This window comes from Pteropus medius, unplaced genomic scaffold (genome assembly GCF_902729225.1).
Source record: "Pteropus medius unplaced genomic scaffold, Ma_sr-lr_union100, whole genome shotgun sequence".
Classification (NCBI taxonomy): Eukaryota; Metazoa; Chordata; class Mammalia; order Chiroptera; family Pteropodidae; genus Pteropus; species Pteropus medius.
This window is the reverse complement of record NW_024352787.1, coordinates 9,826,508-9,847,159: the sequence shown is the minus strand read 5'-3', so window position 1 is coordinate 9,847,159 and position 20,652 is coordinate 9,826,508. Positions and strand designations below refer to the sequence as shown.

The following is a 20,652-nucleotide window of genomic DNA, read 5'->3' as shown; positions in this document are numbered from 1 at the left end:
CCAACTTCCTACCTTCTCCTCGCTCCCCCATTTAAAGATTTCTTTTCTTATACCCTTTTCTCAGCTGCGAATAAACAAACAAAATAAGTCCATGAACAAGCTTCAAAGGGGCTCACGAATGCACTGACTATATGTAAAATGGAGTGTGTGTTTGTATAACACTCTTCTGGGAAGTTCTATGGTTTGCACCAGATTTTCAAAGGAATCCATAGCCTAAAATAGTTCAAAACCACTGAGTTCAAAGGAAAAGGATATAAGTTTAATGCAATAAGAAACACCATTAGCCAAAAGTCCTAGAAATATTTTAATATAAACTTATAGGTCTTTCAAGGAGGTGACTGAGCCAGATGTTATACTATAGGTATCAAGAATGTACAGAGAAAAACAATTAGTGCCATATGCTACTACATGGTATCTTTTTAAGTTATGAAAATTCATAGAGATCATTGTAAATTGGAAAGTCTATTTGGAAGTCTGGTTAATAGATAAGTCCCAGAGGATGAAAATGGATTTGAGTAAGTAAAGGACAAGGACAGGATGTTCCAGGTGGGGCTCTTAGGAAGTGAGCGAAGACTGAGAGACCCATATGTGGATTCTGGGTTTAGATCAGAGGGAGAGAATTAGAGAAAGCAGAGAAGCACTTCATTCTCTGTGATGAAAATATCTGCCTCTAGAATTGACTCCAAGCTTCAGCAACCACCTGGGTCCCATCCCTTAGATATTTACCTGATTTGGGGTATGACCTGAGCCTCCTGAGATTTATAAATTCCCAGGCAACCCTAATGATCAACCAAGGCTGAGAACACTGCTTGAGCATGTCCAGGTAATCCCAGTCCCCCTCCCACTCTCAAACATTTTTCTCAATCTACACCTCTGGTTTAAAGGCTGATGGAGAACCAGCTGTCTGAAGGCATGCGATCATGTTGTTAAATAGGAGACAGCATTAAAAAGGAAGTTAGGGCCAATCTGCGAAGGATCTCAAATGCCAAGTTAATACCAGCATGTTCATTAATCCAGAGAATAAAAGAAGCTCTAAGATAAAAATTTAGATGTTGCAACACAGTATGGGGGGAAGAGGGGTTTATAGCCCAAATTTATAAAGAACTCATACAACTCAACACTAAAAAAACAAATAATCCAATTAAAAAATGGACAGAGGACCTAAATAGGTATTTCTCCAAGGAGGACATACAGATGGCCAATAGACATATGAAAAGATGCTCAATGTCACTAATCATTAGAGAAATGCAAATTAAAACCACAATGAGATATCACCTCATACCTGTCAGAATGTCTATCATCAATAAGTCAACAAAAAAGTGCAGGCAAGGATGTGGAGAAAAGGGAACTCTCGTGTGCTGTTGATGAAATTGCAAATTGTTGCAGTCACTATGACAAACTGTTTGGAGTTTTCTCAAAAAATTAAAAACAGAACTACCTTATGACCCAGGAATTGCATTTCTGGGTATTTATCCTGAGAAAACCAAAACACTAATTCAAGAAGATATATGCAACCCTATGTTCACTGCAGCACTATTTACAATAGCCAAGATATGAAAGCAACCTAACTGGCCATCAATAGACGACAGGATAAAGAATTGGATGTACATGTATACAATGGAATATTACTCAGCCATTAAAAAAAATGAAATCTTAGCATTTGCAATGACATGGATGGACCTAGAGTATATTATGCTGAGTGAAATAAGTCAAACAGAGACAAATACCATATGATATCACTTACACACGGAATCTAAAGAACAAAATAAATAAAATGGAAACAGACTCATAGATACAGAGAACTGGTGACTGCCAGATGGGAGGTGAGTTGCAGAACTGGGTGAAAAAAGGGAAGGGATTAAGAAGTACAATTGGTAGTCACAAAATAGTCACAAGAATGTAAAGTATAGAATAGGGAATATGGTCAATATATTGTAATAACAATGTATAGTGCAAGGTGAGTACTAGACTAATCAGGGAATCGCTTCTTAAATTATATAAATGTCTTACCACTGTGCTGTATACCTGAAACTAATATAATATTAAATGTCAATTCTAATTGAACAAACAAACAAAAAGAGCAGCACAGCATAGTAGCTGGTAGGAGAGAAACAAAAACAAGAATCCTTGATCCTGGGTCTGTTCCTCAATTTCAACATCCGAGAAGTATACTGAAGGCATCCGTCTCGATAGATAAGACAAGAATGACTTTACCGGCCTGGTACTCTGTTTCTAATAAGTAGTGCTTCTTTGTAGCATCATAAAATTATGTTTTACAATATTAATTAAATTCACCATAACTCATTGTCCCAGAATATATGCTGTGTAGGAAAAACTCTTATTTTTTCTGAACAACCGTCTATGCACAGAGTACTTCACTTCTGGTCACCAAATGTATCAGATTTTTCCCCAACATCCATCAATTCTCCAACATCAGCTGGGTGTCCTACAAATTAATTTAATTCTGACACTATCTGCCTAGAGATAGTGTTAGATGCCACAGGTTAAGGGCTCAGCCCCACAAAATTTGTCCTTCTCTTCAGATGCCAATGGCAAGTCCAGGTTGTCATCTGTGCTTCTGACTGACCATCTATAAATCGAAGATTTCCAGAACCCCCTCCATAGGTTCAGTAATTTGTTAGAGTTGTTCTTAACTCAGAAAACCAGTTTACTTATTATAAAAAGTTGCAACTCAGGAACAGCCAAAAGGGAGAGATGCATAGGGCAAGGCATGGGGAAAGAGGCTCAGAGCTTCCATGCCCTCTCCAGGTGCGCCACCCAAACCATACCCCACAATTTCATCCAACCCAGAAGCTCTCCAAACCCCTTAAGTTAGGGTTCTTTACGGGGGCTACATTACTTAGGCATGATTGATTAAATCATTGGCTACTAGTGAATGAACTTAATATCTAGCCAGTCTTGCCTCAAGCGATGGAGAATCAGGGTGGGACTGAAAGTTCCAACCCTCTAATCACATGCTTGGTTCTTGAGGCCACAGTCTCCACCGTTAGGTACTTTCCAAAAGTCACCTCATTAACATAAACTCAGGTGTGGATTGAAAGGGGCTTGTTATAAATAATAACAGACATTCTTCTCACCTTTGTACTTAGGAGCTATTTCAGGAACTGGAAACGGAACACTAAATATTATAACAAAAGATGTTTCTATAGCCTTTATCACTTAGGAAATAAAAAGGATTTTAGGAGTTCGTGCCAGGAACTATGGATGAAGACCAAATAGATATTTCTTGTTATAACACAATATCACATACGTACAAACTGAACTTTGGAAAATCAATTAATATTTCCTACATAACCTATTGAGATTTCTGGTATGCTACATAGTTGTCAGAGCAACAATTCTAATTTTTAAAAAATTGTCATCTATTACACTGTGATTGCATTGATATTTTGGATCTCTAAAAATCTTTTATTTAAGTGATGGTGGCTGGCTGTATTGGAAGGGTCAAGGAAAAGGTGTCTTTTGCGTTTCGCTAAGTAATTAATTATACTCATGCTCTGCCCAGTTAAAACAGTTTTTTAAAAAAATTTTAAGTGAAGAAGCATAATTAAATAAACAAGTATCTAAGAAGACCAGCCCAAGTGTCAACTACTCGTTTCCCATTGTTCAGGGGCATTTAGATGTCTGATGGATACCTGTAGTAACACCTTCACTTCTGAGAGGCCATAAGTGGGGAGGGGCTTTAAGTCTTTCTGGCCTTCCCAGTCTCTGGGTCAGGTAGTTAATAATCTCTAAACAAATGATTAACTAAAAGACTTCCTACTTCATAAAATGAAACTAAAGATGTCTGGCTTAAAAATACTTCAGTAAAAATATTACATTTCTCCATTTGTGGTACACTCATTCAACTTTTATCTTTATGTTCAAGTAAGTTATTGTTTCTATTTTTTTAAATCCATACATGCTTCCTGTGCTTGGACAGTTTTAATAGTTTCTCTTCTCACTATAAAATCAAGGGTAATTTTTAACCGTTTATAAAAGTTGCCACTTCCCTAGAGAAAACCATGTTTGAAGAAGGGACAAAATCATTCTTACAAAATCATTCTTAGGAAGTTCCCTCTTGATGACATTCCTTTTGAGGTGAGAACCTTGTTTAAATATATTTCCCGTTTCATTTTTCAAATTCTTGTGGAAGTCATTTTATAAAGTTAAGGTCTTTTGTCTTTCAGGTGACAATCTTCTAATTTAACTAGTTTATGTATCCTAACATGTTCATATATTAAACATTTGTAAAGTATTCCATTTTACACTAAAATTATTTGCAGAGAGCAGGAAGAAAGTCCATATCTAGTTTCATTTTCCCTTCCCTCTCCCAAGTCCTTATCAGGGCTGTCATCTACCAAGGGGAATGAAAGCAAGTGTGATCAGAATACACAGGGGTCTCCTGGGCCTCATGGAAAGTCTGGCAGCAAGCATGCATTCGAAAGGTAACCTGATTCAGGTCATAGTGCTCAGAGCCAACTCCTATCAGGTAAGCATGGCAAGACAGTCTTTTAACTGGGGCTGGGAAGGAAGAGCAGAGGGTGGGATGTGCCACGGCAAACAGGTTTGTCGCAATATAATTAAGCTGGGACTTGGGGGTAGAAGAAATAGGTCAAAGGCAGAAGCTTATAGTGATGAGTATTATGCTAGCAGAGATGAAGAAACAAATGAGAGATATCAGGACCAGGTGTCATGTGAACTGGAAGGTAATGGTTAGAGTCTCCCAGGCTGAATGACTAGGGTTGGAGTAAGGGAGCTCGCCATTTTATACTTAATTTTATAAAATTTATTAAGATTTTATTTAAATCATAAATCTCTTGTAATAATGTAAATGATGACAACTTTTTTGAATATCAATTTGGCAATAAGAAACAAAGGCTATAAAAATTGTCATAGTCTTTCGCTCAATAGTATTCATGTGGATTTTACCTTATAGGAATAAATCCAAAGGAAAGCTATCAGTATAAAAATATTCACTGCAAAATTATTTGTAATAGCAATTTAAAAAAAAAGGGATGGGGCCTGGAGACAAATTCTGTGTCCCAAAACAGAAGAATGATTATGTAAATTAAGACATAGCAACCCAGTAGAATCCATGAAGTTATTAGTAATCATAATTATGAAGTTTACATAGCAACATGAAAATGGTTATGATATATTATAATTTGTAATTGTTATTAAATACCTCTAAATTGTTGTTACTACTAGATAAAAATGCATACTTACGACAAAGACTAAGGGGAAATAGGGAGAAATAGACAGTTTATATGGACAGGAGCTATAGAATTGTGGGTGACATTTGTTTCTTTTTAAAATTTTCTTCACTAGTTTGTTGTTTGTCCATTAAATACATTATGGATTTGGCAGGATGAGTGGTAGAAGCAGAAACAATATAATGAAAGGATGGAGGCTCTCAATAAGAACCTTTTAAACTATTAATCAAATCTCTCTTTTCCTTTCATCTTCCTACCTTTGTAGAGCTTTTCAGTGGTCTCATGCTTCTACCTAGAAATGCCCCTTGTAAGTTTCTCCTTAAAGCAGCCTTCTTAGGACCCAAACCAGAACCATTAAACCAGCCCTGTCAGCCCTCTCTCACCCCCAGGGCATCACTGTGACCTCAGACACCCACGACATTCCCCCAGCTGCCTAGGCCTGGCTAGATCCTTTGTGAATCCAAAAGAATCAAATGTAAATAAAAGGCAACAGCACACCGAGCTGCCTGCTGCCAAAGGTTGAGATTTCCCAGTACACACCAAACTATAATTAACAGGAGGCAATGCCAAAAACAACAAAGGAGCTTTAAGAAAACTGTGCTAAAATACTCCCCCATTTTAAACTACATATGCATTCTTTTCTACTCACCCGCCCCACCCCATTCTCCCTATTCAGAAGCTTCTGAAACCACCAGATTGCAGAAAGACACTAATAGCTAGCTACTGCTTAGTGGCAGGAAGAAGGGATACAGACACTTGACTGAGACCACATACAGAGCCAGTGCAGGACACTCTTGAGAAACAGAAAAGCTGTTCTTAGAACCAAAAGGAAATTAAATAATCCCACCCAGATTAATTAATGGTTTTAAGATTCTGTGTCTGTGTGCACGTGTGTGCACATAGGTGCACTTGAATGTTTTGAGGGGGCGATAGCATAAATGAAGTGAAAAACAGCTACCAGGCCCTCTAAAGATAACTTATGAGAACTCTTCCAATACTAGCTGGTTTGAGGCACAGTAGAAAGTACTAGCTCTACATGGTTTACACTGAGCCCTATAATTCCCTATCTTCAGAAAACTTCTCTCTTCAAAGAGCATTCCTAAGAATTGCCGAAATATCTTCCTTAGCAACTACTCAATCACTTAGGAAGGATTTTCTAGAGCAGGAGTCCCCAAACACTGGGCCACAGACCTGTACTGTGGCCTGTTAGGACCGGGGCCACACAGCAGGAGGTAAGCAGCAGGCCAACGAGTGAAGCTTCATCTATATTTGCAGCCGCTCTCCAGCGCTGGCATCACCACCTCAGCTCCACCTCAGATCATCAGGCATTAGATTCTCAGAGGAGCACCAGTCCCTGGTGCCCAAAAGGTTGGGGACCGCTGTTCAGGAGAACAGCCCTACCCCTAACCCCTGTCCTCCCTGACAGTTCACAATCCCTTTTGGAACCACCATAATACGCAGGGCAGCAGAAGTTTAACCACTGTCAAGTGTGGAGGCAGCAAGGAAGGCACACAAGTCTGTGCTTTTGCCTCTAACTGTAAGGGACTTACCTTCATTAGAGGCAATGTGATCTCTTCCGTCGCAAGGGTTATCCCAGGAATTTCCTATGATGGGAGAAAAACAGACAGACATACAACTGCTAAATGTATCAACTGCCACAAGCTCAAGGCTTCAGGAAGTGTTTTCCGCACAGAAAGCAGCTGAGGGCAGCTTCCAGTTTGCTAACCTCTACTTTAAATAAACCTTGGGGTTTATAAATAACAGTAAACACAGTCTGTCTCTTGTCTCAGGAAGGGGAATATTCTTTAAAGTTATGATTATGTTAGTTGGCAGTATCTCTAAAGGAAAGAAGACTAATGAAGAAATAGAGAACAGTATATTGTTTATTTATTTCCATTTGCACCATCAGTGTAATAATAAAGGGAATATATTCCATTTTTGTATTCCTTCCTCTTCTCTTTCATTTAAATGCACTGCAGTAACTCCCACTTTACTAGAAGAAACCAAGATTAATGGGATTCTTATATGACTTTAGTGGAAATTTTTTCTGTACTTCATCCTCCGTCATAATTCAGAGCTAAGAGATCCCCATAAAGAGTATATGCAGCACTATCACCATGACAAATGTAAAGGATATGCAATTCATCTCAGGAAGTCCCAATAATAACATTCTGCTAGTTAGTGAGCATTAAAACAGACATTTAAAAGGATAAATTTCCAAAACTGCCCTTTATTCACTGTTATTTTTAAAGTGTTTCTACATGAATTATGTATATTAGCCTCTCAACGAGTTTTTCATTTACTAAAAAAGCAAATAATATATGAGAAAATAGTTTAGAAGATGATATGTAGAAATAAAATTTTGTATTTGTTTTGAACTTAAATACCCAGGGTTTCACTGACATACAGTATTCCTGTGAAAAGGGAGATTGCAGCAAGGAAGAAATAAATTTCCAGAACATCCAAACAACTGAGTTCTCCACTGTGAGAGTAAAAAGCCTGATAAGAATCTTCTGTGTGCTTCACTTATCACTGCTCAGCAGCAGGGGATACTTCAAAAAAGTATTAAAATTTCACTATAGTTTTAGGTTATAAATAGCATCTTAAAATAGGTATTACAACTCACACAGCTACTGTTATGACAACTGCAATAAACTTGTTTTGTGAAAGAAAATAGTTATAACAAAGCTAATTGTTTGCATAGTATAATTCAGGATTATCAATGTGTAAGCATACCATATTTTCTAGTATCTTGAATGTGTAAGCATATCATACTTTCTAGTATCTTGAAATAACACTATTTATTTACAAAAATAAACTGCCTTCATACAGAAGTGTGAAATTAATGTTCTCTATTGTGACAAGTGTTTATTAAGGGTGTAGCATTAAGAGCATTCACAGATTAGAGAAAGGAAAAATAAATAATTTACATCATTGCATAAGCATAGATTTATAAAATTCCAGGATTAGAAGAGACCTTTAAGGTAACCTCCAACCACAAGAACTTTAAAGCAACTTGGTAATCCCTAAAATAAGCTTAGTACACAGAGGTTATAAATTTGTTTTTTTTTATATTGTGCTTCTTGTAGGATGTCACTCTATATGTCCACAATAGCTCCTCTGCCTCACAAAGTTAGGAGAAATGCAAAAGTGAAGATTTGCCTGTCAGGCTGACACTCTCACACAACATCCAATTAACACGTACTGGATCTTTTAAACACAACCCTGGGAACTAGAGATCCTGTCGCTGCCTCCCAGAAACTGAACCTGACAGGGCAGGACAATGAGAGAGAGCAGTGGGTGGTGAGGAGAGGAAGCTGAGATGTGCATTTCCTGACCCTGGGTGGTTTAACCTGCAAACTTCCTGCCACATTACCACAGCGTCTGCATGTATATTCACAAGGTTCTTAAAGAAAACAGTGAAGACATGAAGAAGGAACAAGCTCAGGGCTTCCCATTATAATTCTACAGTTAAGCATGAAATTTTAATAAGTCTAACAGTAAAAGACAAGAGGAAAGGGCCTTTAGGAAAACATTACCATTGTGCATACCAAAAATTTAGAAATTAATCAAACACAAATGATGCCTCTTCTTAAGGAATGTATTTAGTCTAATAGAAAATGAGGAGTGTCACAATTTATCCTAGTACATATTTTTCCCTAGGCCCATGTTACCTAAATTGAATTTATTTTTCTAAATGCCTTTTTGATATGAACTTCCGCCTCAAGACTAAGTGTAATTCTAACATCTAAATATGACAGGAGAAGAGGCAGAACCTTTTTTAGGGGATGCCTGTATGTGCTTTTCACTTTTTGATCCAACAAAGCTCAGCTTATCATACCATGTTCAAAAAAATATGTACACAGTTTTAGCTCGGCACTTCCTAATGAAAAAGGAGGGAGTCTGGCCCAACAGGAAGAAAAAGTTAAATAGAATGAGTTTGCTCAAGATGACTGACTTTTACTGATCATAAAGCTCTAAAGATATTACAGATTTTCTTTGTAAGGCTAGAAAAAGGGGTCACGAAGGTGCTAATCTACTAAGTAAAGAGAACCACTCAGATTAACAGCAGTGGCCCAGCATTCCTCACTTATAACACCCTAAGAAATGTTTTAATCCACTCTATGTGCTAATAAAATTAAAATACTATTTGAAGATAATAGAGGATTATTTCTGCTTGGTAGTAGGAAAAGTAACAAAAATTCTGTACCTTCTCCTTCAGTTCTGTTTTATATAAATATCTTTGGCCAAGAGCATGGATTCACTATTATTTTTCTTCCAGAAAACACCAACTCAATTTCTTATCAGTCAAAATCTAAATGAAATCACAACGTTGGTCACTGTGACAGGGATGCCCTACAACTGACCCACAACTGTGAGTCAATTTTAATTACATAAGGAATACGAAGCATTAACTTACTGCATTCCAAGTGAGCACAGAGGAACATGGCAAAAGTTTGTCTATGTCACTTGTCTCTGAGTATATGCTCCAATATGAAGAAGCTGAATAGGTTTTTGAAAGAAAAGGAATAGACATGGTTTAATAACAAGGCAGTAGACGGTAATTTGCCAGAACAAGTAAATCAACAGGTTTCCATCCTCTAAATGTTAACCATTATGTTTTATCTACTTATTACAATGTTAAGGTTCTGCTTTTGACAATGAGAATAATTATTTTTTAAGATTATTTAACACATATCTATCCGAATGGCATTATAACACTTCAATAAGAACCAGCCAACACAAAACTAAACTAAGAAAGTTACATTTTACTGAAAAAAAAATCACTAATGAGGTTAGAGAATCAAAATCATATCATATCTCATCAGTCTCTGAACAGCCACAGCTCTTCATAAAACCACAAGAGAATGAAATTTAATTAGCTGCTGAATGCAAGAGTTAAAAAAAAAAAGCTTCTCACCAGCACTTTGACATGTTGAGACATCAATTTACTATTTTCCCTCAAGTAAAAGGGTCAAGGATTCAACTTAACATGCAACACCAGCAACACCTACCAATTATAAATTCCTGAATGAGGTCAAATGAATGGCAGGCAGAGACATTCTCAGAAATCCATTGAATAATCTTTAAAAAGTAAGAAGACAACTCTGTTAATATTTAAATCTGCACCTTGGTCCCACCACCATAGAAGTATAAAATATACATGAATCTTTTAAATTCTATATTTATTTTGGAATTGCCTAAAAATACACTCACTTCTATCTATGCTATCTTCAAGATACATAATGCAAGACTGCATGCATAAAATGGTATTATAAATGAGGTCCTTTTTACACATCTTTTTAATAAGTGCCCTTGGTGGGATCCAAATAAGCCTTCCTTAACCCAATGTTTGTGTTTGCTACAGGAGGTCATATTCTAGCAAAGTACCAATGGGAAGAGCTATGGAATACAGGAGAAAAAAAATCCACTATGCTTGGAGACAGCAAACCTGGGTCTGAATTCTAGCTCAATAATCAGTGCAAACACTGTCACACTATTTAAATTTCATGAGCATCACTGTACTGTCCTCCCAAGGGAGAGATAATCCCTGAGATATATCAACAGCTCTAAGTCACCAAAACCATCCTCACCTGCTGGAGGAATAAAGCCCCTCATTCCCTACCTTAGAATTGATGGGTACTATAAGGCTTGCCTAGCCATGGGTATACTCTCACATTTCTGCTCCTACCAATAAGTTGTTTTTATTTCCAAACCTCTTCATGCTAACTGTACTTATTTTCATAATTAGGTAATTTAATAAACTATTACCTTAGACAAGTAAAATATGGGTACAAAAAGAGTGCTGTTGGGACAATAAAATTATACGCTTTGGAAAGACTCAAAGGCATGTCTCTAAAACTCTTACTAAAAAACTAGGTGTAAGTGAGACAACTATAAAAGATTGAGAAAAAACTGCCCTATATACACAAATTGCTTTGAAATTATTGATCTCCTTAGGAAAAAAGTAACAAGAAATCAGAGACAACACATTACTAGTGGTTTTATGTAAGAAAAATAATTTTGAACTTCAATTAGCTGATATACAAATAAAGGGCCTTAATTTACATCAGAAGATGGGTGAATAAGTGTACATTTATATGTTTTAGGTTAAAATAAAGTATTTAAGATATCTTTTTTCAATTAACCAACCATCCCAATTAAGTCTAATAAAGGGGTTTCTCTGACTTCACAGGATAGCTATAAAATTAAATGACAAAGTATGTAAAAGTGCTTTGTAAACTATAATGTGCAATTTAAATGCAAACTCTTTATTGAAAATGTAATAAATATATACCACCAGATTTTAGTCTATTTGACAATATACACCAAATATAGAGAAAGTGAAAAAGATATTTGAGAAACTCATTATTTACTGAGTACTTCCTTAGACTACTGATATACCTAAATATTTATTCACGACATGGAAAAGAGTAGTCAAGGGAACAGATATACCCTCACCATAAAAAAGGAGCACAAGAAAAGAATATATTCCAGTAAGGATAGAGACCATAACCTCAATTAACTGTTAACAAATAAAAATAACCTCTGTTCATTTTCAACCATTAAAAAAATACATTTGATATTGTCTACTTGCCAATTTTTAAACATAAGCTATGTTCTCACCTTGGCTTCCAGGAACTGTGGGTCTTGACCACATGAGAGCACACAGTGCAACACGGCTATCTTCTCACAGTCTAGCCGGGTGTTCCACAGGAACTGCAATAAATAGGACTGGTTGAGGAATGCTCTATAGAGCTTTCCAGAACACCAATTCAGTACCAGGGACCCTGAGAGTGACTGCAAAGGACTATGAGGTAGCATATCAATCACTTCATTGTTTCCTGGGGGGGAAAAAAGATGTAGATTAGCAAATAAAAGGACTCCTCTTCCAACCAAACATTAAAGTCAAAAGAAACCCAAATGAAAAAAAATAAAATAAAAAAGGAAAGGAGGGAGGGAGGGAGGGAAGGAGGGAGGAAGGAAGGAAAGGAGAGAAGGAGAGAGGGGGGAAAAAAACCCAAATGGACCATGTTCATAAGAAAAAAACTACAGCTGTACCTGTCAAAAACAGACTGTGGCAGATCAGGTCTGGATGTTGAATGTTGAGTAGATGAAAGAAATGACCAGGTAAGTAAACAGCCACATAATAGTCTATAGAAGAGAAAGGTTTAAGTCATCTGCATGCGGTAAGAGTTGTACAGGTACAGATAAAGCCCAGAACTTCACATTATCCCTGTTTTGTTTTGTTTTTTAATCTTTTAAAACACAAAAGTTTGACCAATGTAATAATCATCTGTCTGATGTCAGTACATTTCATCTTACTAGCCATATCTCATTTATTTTTATCTGTGGCTAATTTTCTTCAGACATTTAACCATGATTACCTTAATTTAATCTGTAGTTTTGTTTCTAAGTGAACTGTGGCTTTTTATGAATCTCAATGGTCCTAAGAGCAAATTAGAATAAAAATATTAAGCAATGTAAATTATTCTATAATCTGATAGACCGGGAATAGCTTATAATGAGAACTTCCTTCATAGTTCCTGCCAGTTTCGGGCAGCTCTAAAATTTAGTTTCCTATGTTTGTCCACTCATCATCATCACCATAGTAACAGTATAGTTGTCATCATTATTGTCCTCATCACCATCGTTTTGTGTAGAGAAACCTTAAATGGATATTCATCAAAACAACCTCTGCAGGCATTATGACACTTATGAAGTACTAATTTATTTTTTTGCATAGCTAGCTGCCTAGAATTCACACCTTCACAGTCCCTGCACTAGATATTTTTTATCAAGAACATTTGTACACAGATTGAGCCAAGGTTTAAAAATAGATTTCTGGAGAAGGGGAGGGTAGAAGTACCAATAATTTTTCTAGGATCTTAGGAAAACAAATTCACATGATAGTAGTGAATTTCATTTGATGAAACATTTAGATTATAAGTGAGCCAGCTGGAATCTTATTTTTCTAAGAAGCAAAGAAGTATATGCTAATCATTTGCATAGAAGGCATTTTGTGCATAGGAAAGGAAAGAGGACATAAAACTCTAACCGGTTTACTTATAAATGTCCTTTCAGTCACCGTGGATTAAGCGATGTTAAAGTACTTAGCAATAATATAACATAATTATGACAAACCTTAAGTATAAAAACACAATAAGAGGGCAGTTGTCCCCAATCTTTTTGGGACCAGGAATCTCATTAGATCCTATGAGAATCTAATACCTGATGACCTAAGATGGAACTCAGGTGGTGATGCTAGAGCTGAGGAACAGCTGCAAATACAGATGAAGCTTTGCTTGGGTTGCCAGTTCATCTCCTGCTGTGTGGCTGGGTTCCTAACAGGCTATGGACCAGTAGTGGTCTGCAGCCCAGGGGTTGGGCATCTCTGAAATAGGGCACAGTGGTAAGTGTTTGGGCATCAAATGACCTAGGTTAACCAGCTAATTAGGATGGTACTATATCCCTGGAAGAGGGGCCTATGGATATACAGAAGGTGTTTGGGGTTGTCACAATCATTGGGGCAGACGGAGGATTCCTACTATCATTTGGTGAGAGAGCTCCCAGGATGTTAAATCCCTCAGTGTTCAGGACTGTCACCCAAAGAATTATTGTCTCACCAAAAATGACAGGGAGAGTATCCTGATTATCCAGGGCACCAATGTTTTTAGAAGAGGGAGATTTGACTACAGAAGACCATATGACAAAAGAGACTGGAGTGATGTGGTCACAAGGCAAGAAAGGCCAGCCTCTAGATGCAGGAGGGGGCAAGGAAAGCATTCTTCCCTAGAATCTCCAGAAAGAACCATTTCTGCCCACATGTTGACTTTAGCTCCTCAAGATTCATTTCAGAATTCTGACGTCCAGAACCATAAGAGAATGTTTGCATTGTTTTAAGTCCTAAATTTATAGTGAATCATTACAGCAGCAATAAGAAATATAGTGCCCCTGATAAGAGAAACTAAAAGAAGCTTGAACACACATCTCAGCCTTTCTGAGCCTCAGTTTCATTATCTGAAAAATGTGGAGATCATCACCAAACAGAATTGTTGTAACATAACTTAAGTAAAACAGTTAACATACGAATATAGTATTCATTTTTAAAATGATAGCTTTTTATTTATAAACATATCTTTCTCACATAGAGGTGCTTGGGGGTTAATAGAAATTTCAAAAAAAACCCCTCTATTCTTTAATATTTTAATCAATATAAGCCCATTTTAAAAGGATGATAATTGAGGGAAATTGCATATAATTAATAGCAAAAAATACATGACTCAAAAAAAATATTGTCATAAAAATTACCTCTAGAACAGGTTTAATTGGGTACAATTTTGTGCCTACAAAGTAAAGTGTGTTTAAGAAGGAAAGGATAGCTTATTTTCACAAAGCTCTAGTATTTCTGCCCTCTTCGCATTTTGAAGGTCAAAGATTAAATCATGCCTGCCCTTTTAAAGAATCATTCCCAGGGGTAAAAAAAAAAAAAGGAAAGATACCTTTGACCTCACAAAATGCTAATTTTTTTTTTTTAGTGGAAAGTTTCCCACATCATTCTTGAGATGGGAGGCTGATATAGCATTGCTGATAAGAATCAAGTCCCAGACCCAAGAAATCTTGTATTTACCTCTCTTAACACAGTAAGCAATTGCATCAGGCCTCTCTAAGGGAATTTCCCAGTTTTAGAGCTCATGATAAAATTTGCCACATACTGGCCCACTTAGCATAAAATATCTCGCCTCACTAATAGTATCATTCAAAATAAAAACCTTATCATTTTGGTTCTCACTTTACCCAGTTCCCTCACATCACACCTGCCTAACCTTTTCCTTTTTAAATATCATGCCATGTCCCATATGTAGGCAAGCAACAGTTCTGTGGGTTAGTCTTGTGCTAATCTCTTTGTGCCCCACATCTCAATTAGCATGGAAAAGCTGCTTTCAGTAGAGAAGTACAATAAACTCCTTTCATTATTTTCTTCCATATAGACTCCCTTAATACTACTCAAGTTCTCTTTACTATATTTACTCAGTGAAAAAAAAAACTCACTCAAGCTGATCCATAAATCATTTGTGGGACTGGGAAGTTTTCAGCAATTAGCAACAGGGAATAAACAAGTTCCCAAAGGCCTCTAGAGAGGCCTTTGACCTCTCTAGAATCAAAGGCCAACATGATGTATTATTTCTCATAGGCTTTTAGAGAACATCTCATTCACTGCCATCATTTTTATACTAACAAATGACTTTTAGGATTATTACTAAAAACATAAGAAAGTTCACAGTGTAGGTTCTCTAAAAAGAGAGATGCATTCCTCCCTCTACCCCACCTCTCAGAAAAGCTGATGGAGTTGTGTGGGGGAGAGGGGTAAGGTTATTCCCAGAGAAATCTTCTCCTATCAGGTTTCAAAAAAGTCAGTGACCCAAGTTACAAAGAGGCATAAAAAAATGGAGTGCACAGAGAAGAAAATGAGATATTAAAGGCTGAGGCATAACATGTAATGGAAGGAAGGATCAGAACAGATAGATGCTTCTCCTTCACACTCACCAAGGTTGAGAAAAGTAATGTCCTTTGTCACATGTGAGTCAGCACTCCCAAGAGCAGCAGTGAAGGTCTTGCTGTGCCCTGCGGAGACAGAAGCTATGAACATGAAGCCAGAGAAAGCATGTAAAGAAACAAAGAGCTGAAATTCTACCCAAAGTAGCAACTCTGTGTAATATCCTCAACATTTACTACATTTACTACCTGTGAAACTGATAAAGCAAGCATCTATAACTTCTAGATTTCATGGTTCCCTGTCATTATCAAAAGCCAGCATTGAAGGCAGATGACCTGAGTGTAGTCACATTCCAGTAATTGTTCTGGGCTTATGTGTAATCTTAGACTTTAACAGGTAGGTTATGCTGGGAAGGAAGGATCCAAAGGAATCTACTTAAAGATCCAAGATATGGAGGAGACCAGGTGGCTCACTGGTCCTCATGCCTCAAGGCTCACTGCTGAAGTCATTAAGACCCTCTGAAACTTCTCTGAGTCACTTAGAAATGTCACTTTGAGTTAAAAAGAGTATCAGACTATCTACTAAACTCAGTGCATTAGGCTTCACTCTCCACTTTTCTAATTCTTAATGTTCAGAAAAGTTTTATTTATTGGTTTTAATCATTAATCATTAGAAAATTGTGTGAAGACTTTTCCACAAAATATCAAATTTATACTATTAAAGCATCTATGTATGTCCAGTTTGAAGTTCCTATTAGTTTCTTCATTATTGAATAAATTATTAAACTTTTTTACCATGATCTCTGACTTCCGAAAAAAATATTAGGCACTCTCACAGAATAATAATTCTGGTGTGGGCTGGCATAAAATTTTTCCCATTTTGAAAAAAAAATCTACCTTTAAAAATTTTTTCACTCTATCCACAGTATGGACTACATAAATATTAATTTTAAGAAATTAAACAAGCAAAATAAATACTCTTTAGCATGAGTCAGACTTTAAATATTAAAAGGCACCTGTTAAATTCTGAGATCAGGGAAGCTTTAAACTAAAACCTTATATACCTTTGTATGTTAAATCTGTTGATAATTTCCAAGTAGTACTAATAAAAAAGAAACACACTTTGGGCAAATAAGTTCATTACGATTGGTTTACAGGCCTAGAAAAAGATATAGGTCAGGATAAAAAATATATAATATATAAAAATACTTAGCTAACAATATTCATCACTAGTCAATTTTTTTAAGAAACATGTTTATATAGGTTTACAGGTATAGATTTATTTATTGCAAGGTAATAATACTTTAAAATCTGCCAAATTTGCTACTATTTGGGAAAAGTGATTATGTAAAAATAAAATACAAAATAAATGAAACATACCTTTATGAAAGTAAAACACTGTATACATGATTTGTTCCCACGAGTCAAACTTTGGGCTATAACATACACACAAACTTCCTACAAGAAAGAAGGTATTTAGTAGAGCTTAGTAGAATCATAGACAAAAAAAGTTTCCCAAATCACTTAACTTTACTTCCATTCCTTTAGATGCCCTGCCTCAGTTTACCTCATAGATTATTCCTAATTTATAGAACTAGTATATTAACAAGTAGCTAAGAAATTTCAATTCAATAATTATTCAGCACACACTATAAGCAATGTATTGTGGTAGGCTACTGAAGGGTAGAAAAAGGAATGGAGACACGCTCCTGTGTAGGAAATCATGAGAGACTAGAGAAGTGTCCAAAGCTTCATGAGATTCTCCTAACATACATGCACTGCCCTGCCCTCTTATTTTGTGTGCCTTCCAGTAATCACTAAGAGCTATAGACCCTAGTTTATCAAAAGTGTATTTCTCCTTTACAGAAAGTTTCTAGTCTTGTTTATCTAGATTGAAAGGCAAACTGGATAATCTTACGGGCGATAAGAGCAAATGTGGTGTGTGAGCCCCCATACCCACCCATATTTGGATTACTTAAGGGCCTTGGCCCAAGGGCAAAGAAGAGCTCCTGGCATAGAGTAGCCTTTCCAGATGAACCTTGACCACCTTCACTTAACCTATATCTCCAGAATACCCTCAGCTTTCCTACCTCCTTCAATGTATAAAACTGTACATCATCTCCAGCAACTGTTGCTATAAGGACAACTATGTCCATCAATGACCTACAAATGAGGGCATTATGCTGACACTGATATTTCATTCTAATGCTATTGTTTATGTGATTAACTGAAATAAGAGATTTCCCTGGTGGAAAGGAACTTGACAAGGAGTCTAGAAACTGGGTTCTAGTCCCCAAGCTAATATTATACTAGCTGTGTGAATTAAATCATTACTCTACTTCAGTGAATCACAATATTTCCTCCATCATACTTCACTAGTTTCTTTATCAAAGAATCACAGTAGCGGGGGGTTGGGGGGAGCTCATTTCTCCCAAGAAGGCTGTTTAAGATTATTAGCATTCTTTATATATTTATCATTTGTAACTATTTTTAATGACATTTAAGAGTGCAATATACTGTTAGAAGTACATTTTATTGCAAGATCTTAAACACAAAATAAACAAAAAATGACTTTATCAGATAAAAATAGTAAATTATGTTAGATAAAATTACTGTTATGGCTACTGAGCACACAATAATATAAATTTTCTTTAAAATTACAGCACACTCACTAAAATTAAAAGTAAAGCTATACTAAAGCATAAACAAAAATAATAATTATATGAGTTACAAACGTCTCACATAGCACTTTGACAACTTTCATATAGTAAACATACTACCAGCAAAAAAATGGCTGGTTTATCCTATTCTTTCATAGTCCATAATCACAAGAAGAAATACATTTTTAGCCAACATAATTAAAACTTCAGGCTCTCTAATAATAAAGAAATAAAAATTAAAACAAGGCACCATATTTCTCCTTTCAAATTAACAAAGTTTTAAAAATGATAATTCAGTCAAGGGAGCAGTAGGAAGAACATTCTCAAATAACAGCAGTGAAAGAGTAAACTAATACAAACTCTCTAAAAAACAGTTTTTCAGGGCATTAAATATAGTCATACCTGTTGACTTAGTAATAATTCATTTAGGAATGTACCCTAAGGAATAAACATATAATGTCAACAATATAAGAAAGACCACAACCTCCATTCTAGGAAAATCCTCCACACTCCATCCTTTAGAGAATGAAGGTTATTGTTTTACTTGCTTTGAAGAAAGTTAAAGTGAGATGTAGAAACCAAGTCCCAGTCAAGATGGTGGGCTAGGTAAAAACAGGGTTCACCTCCTCTCAGGACCACATTAAATTACAACCAAATTATAAAACAAACAACTTAGAGAACCATCTGAAATCTAGCTGATCATAACACATGTATCTGAAGATATAAAGAAAAAGCCACATTGAGACTGTTAGGAGAGGAAGAGGCGATGCGAAGTAGGCTTGTACAGCAACCATGCATGTCGCTTGAACACCAGGAGGGAGAGTGCAGGAGGGAGAAACCCCCTTGAAGGAATGAGGGGCCCTAGCCCCACACAGGGGCTCCAAAGCTCAGGGTTCCAGTCCCAGAAAGAGGAATTCCCACAAAATCTGACTATAAAAATCAATGGAGATTCTGGCCATCTAGGTGAGACAGAAAGAACCTGAAAACACAGACGTCTCCCTTAAAGGGCCTGCACACAGACACTCACCCTGGATACTGGCAGAGGGTCAGCAGCTCAGGAGGCGCAAGAGATACACAGGGAAAGACTGAGTTGTGTGGCATCTGAGCAAGGGCTGGAGAGACAGCAGCTATTGCTCCTTTGTAGCACCCCCACCCCAGCCAGACTACAGGTGGATGCCATCAGGAATGAGGGGCCCTAGACTGCATTGAACTCTCTCCCCACAGGGCCAACTCTGTGTTGGCATGGTGAGATCCATTAACTCCACCTCATGTCTCCCTGAGACCCGGCCCTACTCGACCCACAAATTGCCCATGGCAGGCCTGTTGCCAGGCAGCCAGCCCTTCTCTGCACCTTCCCTGAGCCATGCATTCATGGGCAGGCAGCAGCACTCAGCTCACACCACCTGCACATGGCCCACACATTATAGGGAAGACTTTTGGCAGCAGATGAGTTCAGTAAGGACTACATTAAAGAGTAAGTATAAAAAAGGGACACAAAAACCATTTTAAAAAGTCAGAAGTGAAGAATATAACTGAAATAAAGAATACACTAGAAGGAATAAACAGCAGATTATATGAAGCAGAGGATTGAATTAGTGAGTTGAATTAGAGAATTGGAAGACAAGGTATCAGAAAGCACCCAATCAGAACAGAAAAAAATAAAGAATAAAAAAATGAGGATATTTTAAGAGACATCTGGGACAACATCAAATGTACCAACATCTGCATCATAGGGGTACCAGAAGGAGAGAGGAAAGGATTGAGAACTATTTGAAGAAATAATGACAGAAAACTTCTCTAACCTGGTAAAGAAAATAGATATACAAGTGCAGGAGGTGCAAAGAATCCCAAAAAAGAGGAACCCAAACAGACCCACGCCAAGACACATCATCATTAAAATGCCAAAGGTTAAAGACAAAGAGAGAATCTTAAAAGCAGTAAAGGACAAGCAACTAGTTACTTACAAGGGTACTCCTATAAGAATATTAGTTGATTTCTCGACAGAAACATTGCAGGCCAGAAGGAATTGGCATGAAATACTCAAAGTGATTAAAAACAAGAACCTATAATTAAGACTACTCTACCCAGCAAAACTATCAATTAAAATTGAAGGTGAGATAAAGAGCTTCCCAGACAGGAAAAGACTAAAATAATTCATCACCAACAAGCCAGAATGCAGAAAATGTTAAAGGGACTTCTATAAAAAGAAGTGGGAGCGAAGAGGGGAAACAAAATACAAATAATAAAATGGTGATAGCTATGTATCTATCAGTAATTAC

General features: G+C 36.8%; 1 protein-coding gene across 4 annotated transcripts in view; it reads right to left on the bottom strand.

Moving 5' to 3' along the window:
* The window catches only part of GSAP (gamma-secretase activating protein), a 60,036-nt gene that overhangs the window by 21,791 nt on the left and 17,593 nt on the right, over positions 1–20,652 (bottom strand). For all 4 annotated transcript variants that reach the window (XR_005649901.1, XM_039848952.1, XM_039848953.1 and 1 more), the window contains 7 exons: positions 17,094–17,171; positions 15,765–15,842; positions 12,279–12,371; positions 11,844–12,061; positions 10,232–10,301; positions 9,637–9,719; positions 6,767–6,820 (listed from right to left, as the gene is read on the bottom strand). Coding sequence is in view for 3 of the 4 variants with exons in the window: in XM_039848952.1 (XP_039704886.1) it covers positions 6,767–6,820; positions 9,637–9,719; positions 10,232–10,301; positions 11,844–12,061; positions 12,279–12,371; positions 15,765–15,842; positions 17,094–17,171 (674 nt within the window). In the remaining variant the exon portion in view is untranslated. The remainder of the gene's footprint in view (positions 1–6,766; positions 6,821–9,636; positions 9,720–10,231; positions 10,302–11,843; positions 12,062–12,278; positions 12,372–15,764; positions 15,843–17,093; positions 17,172–20,652) is intronic.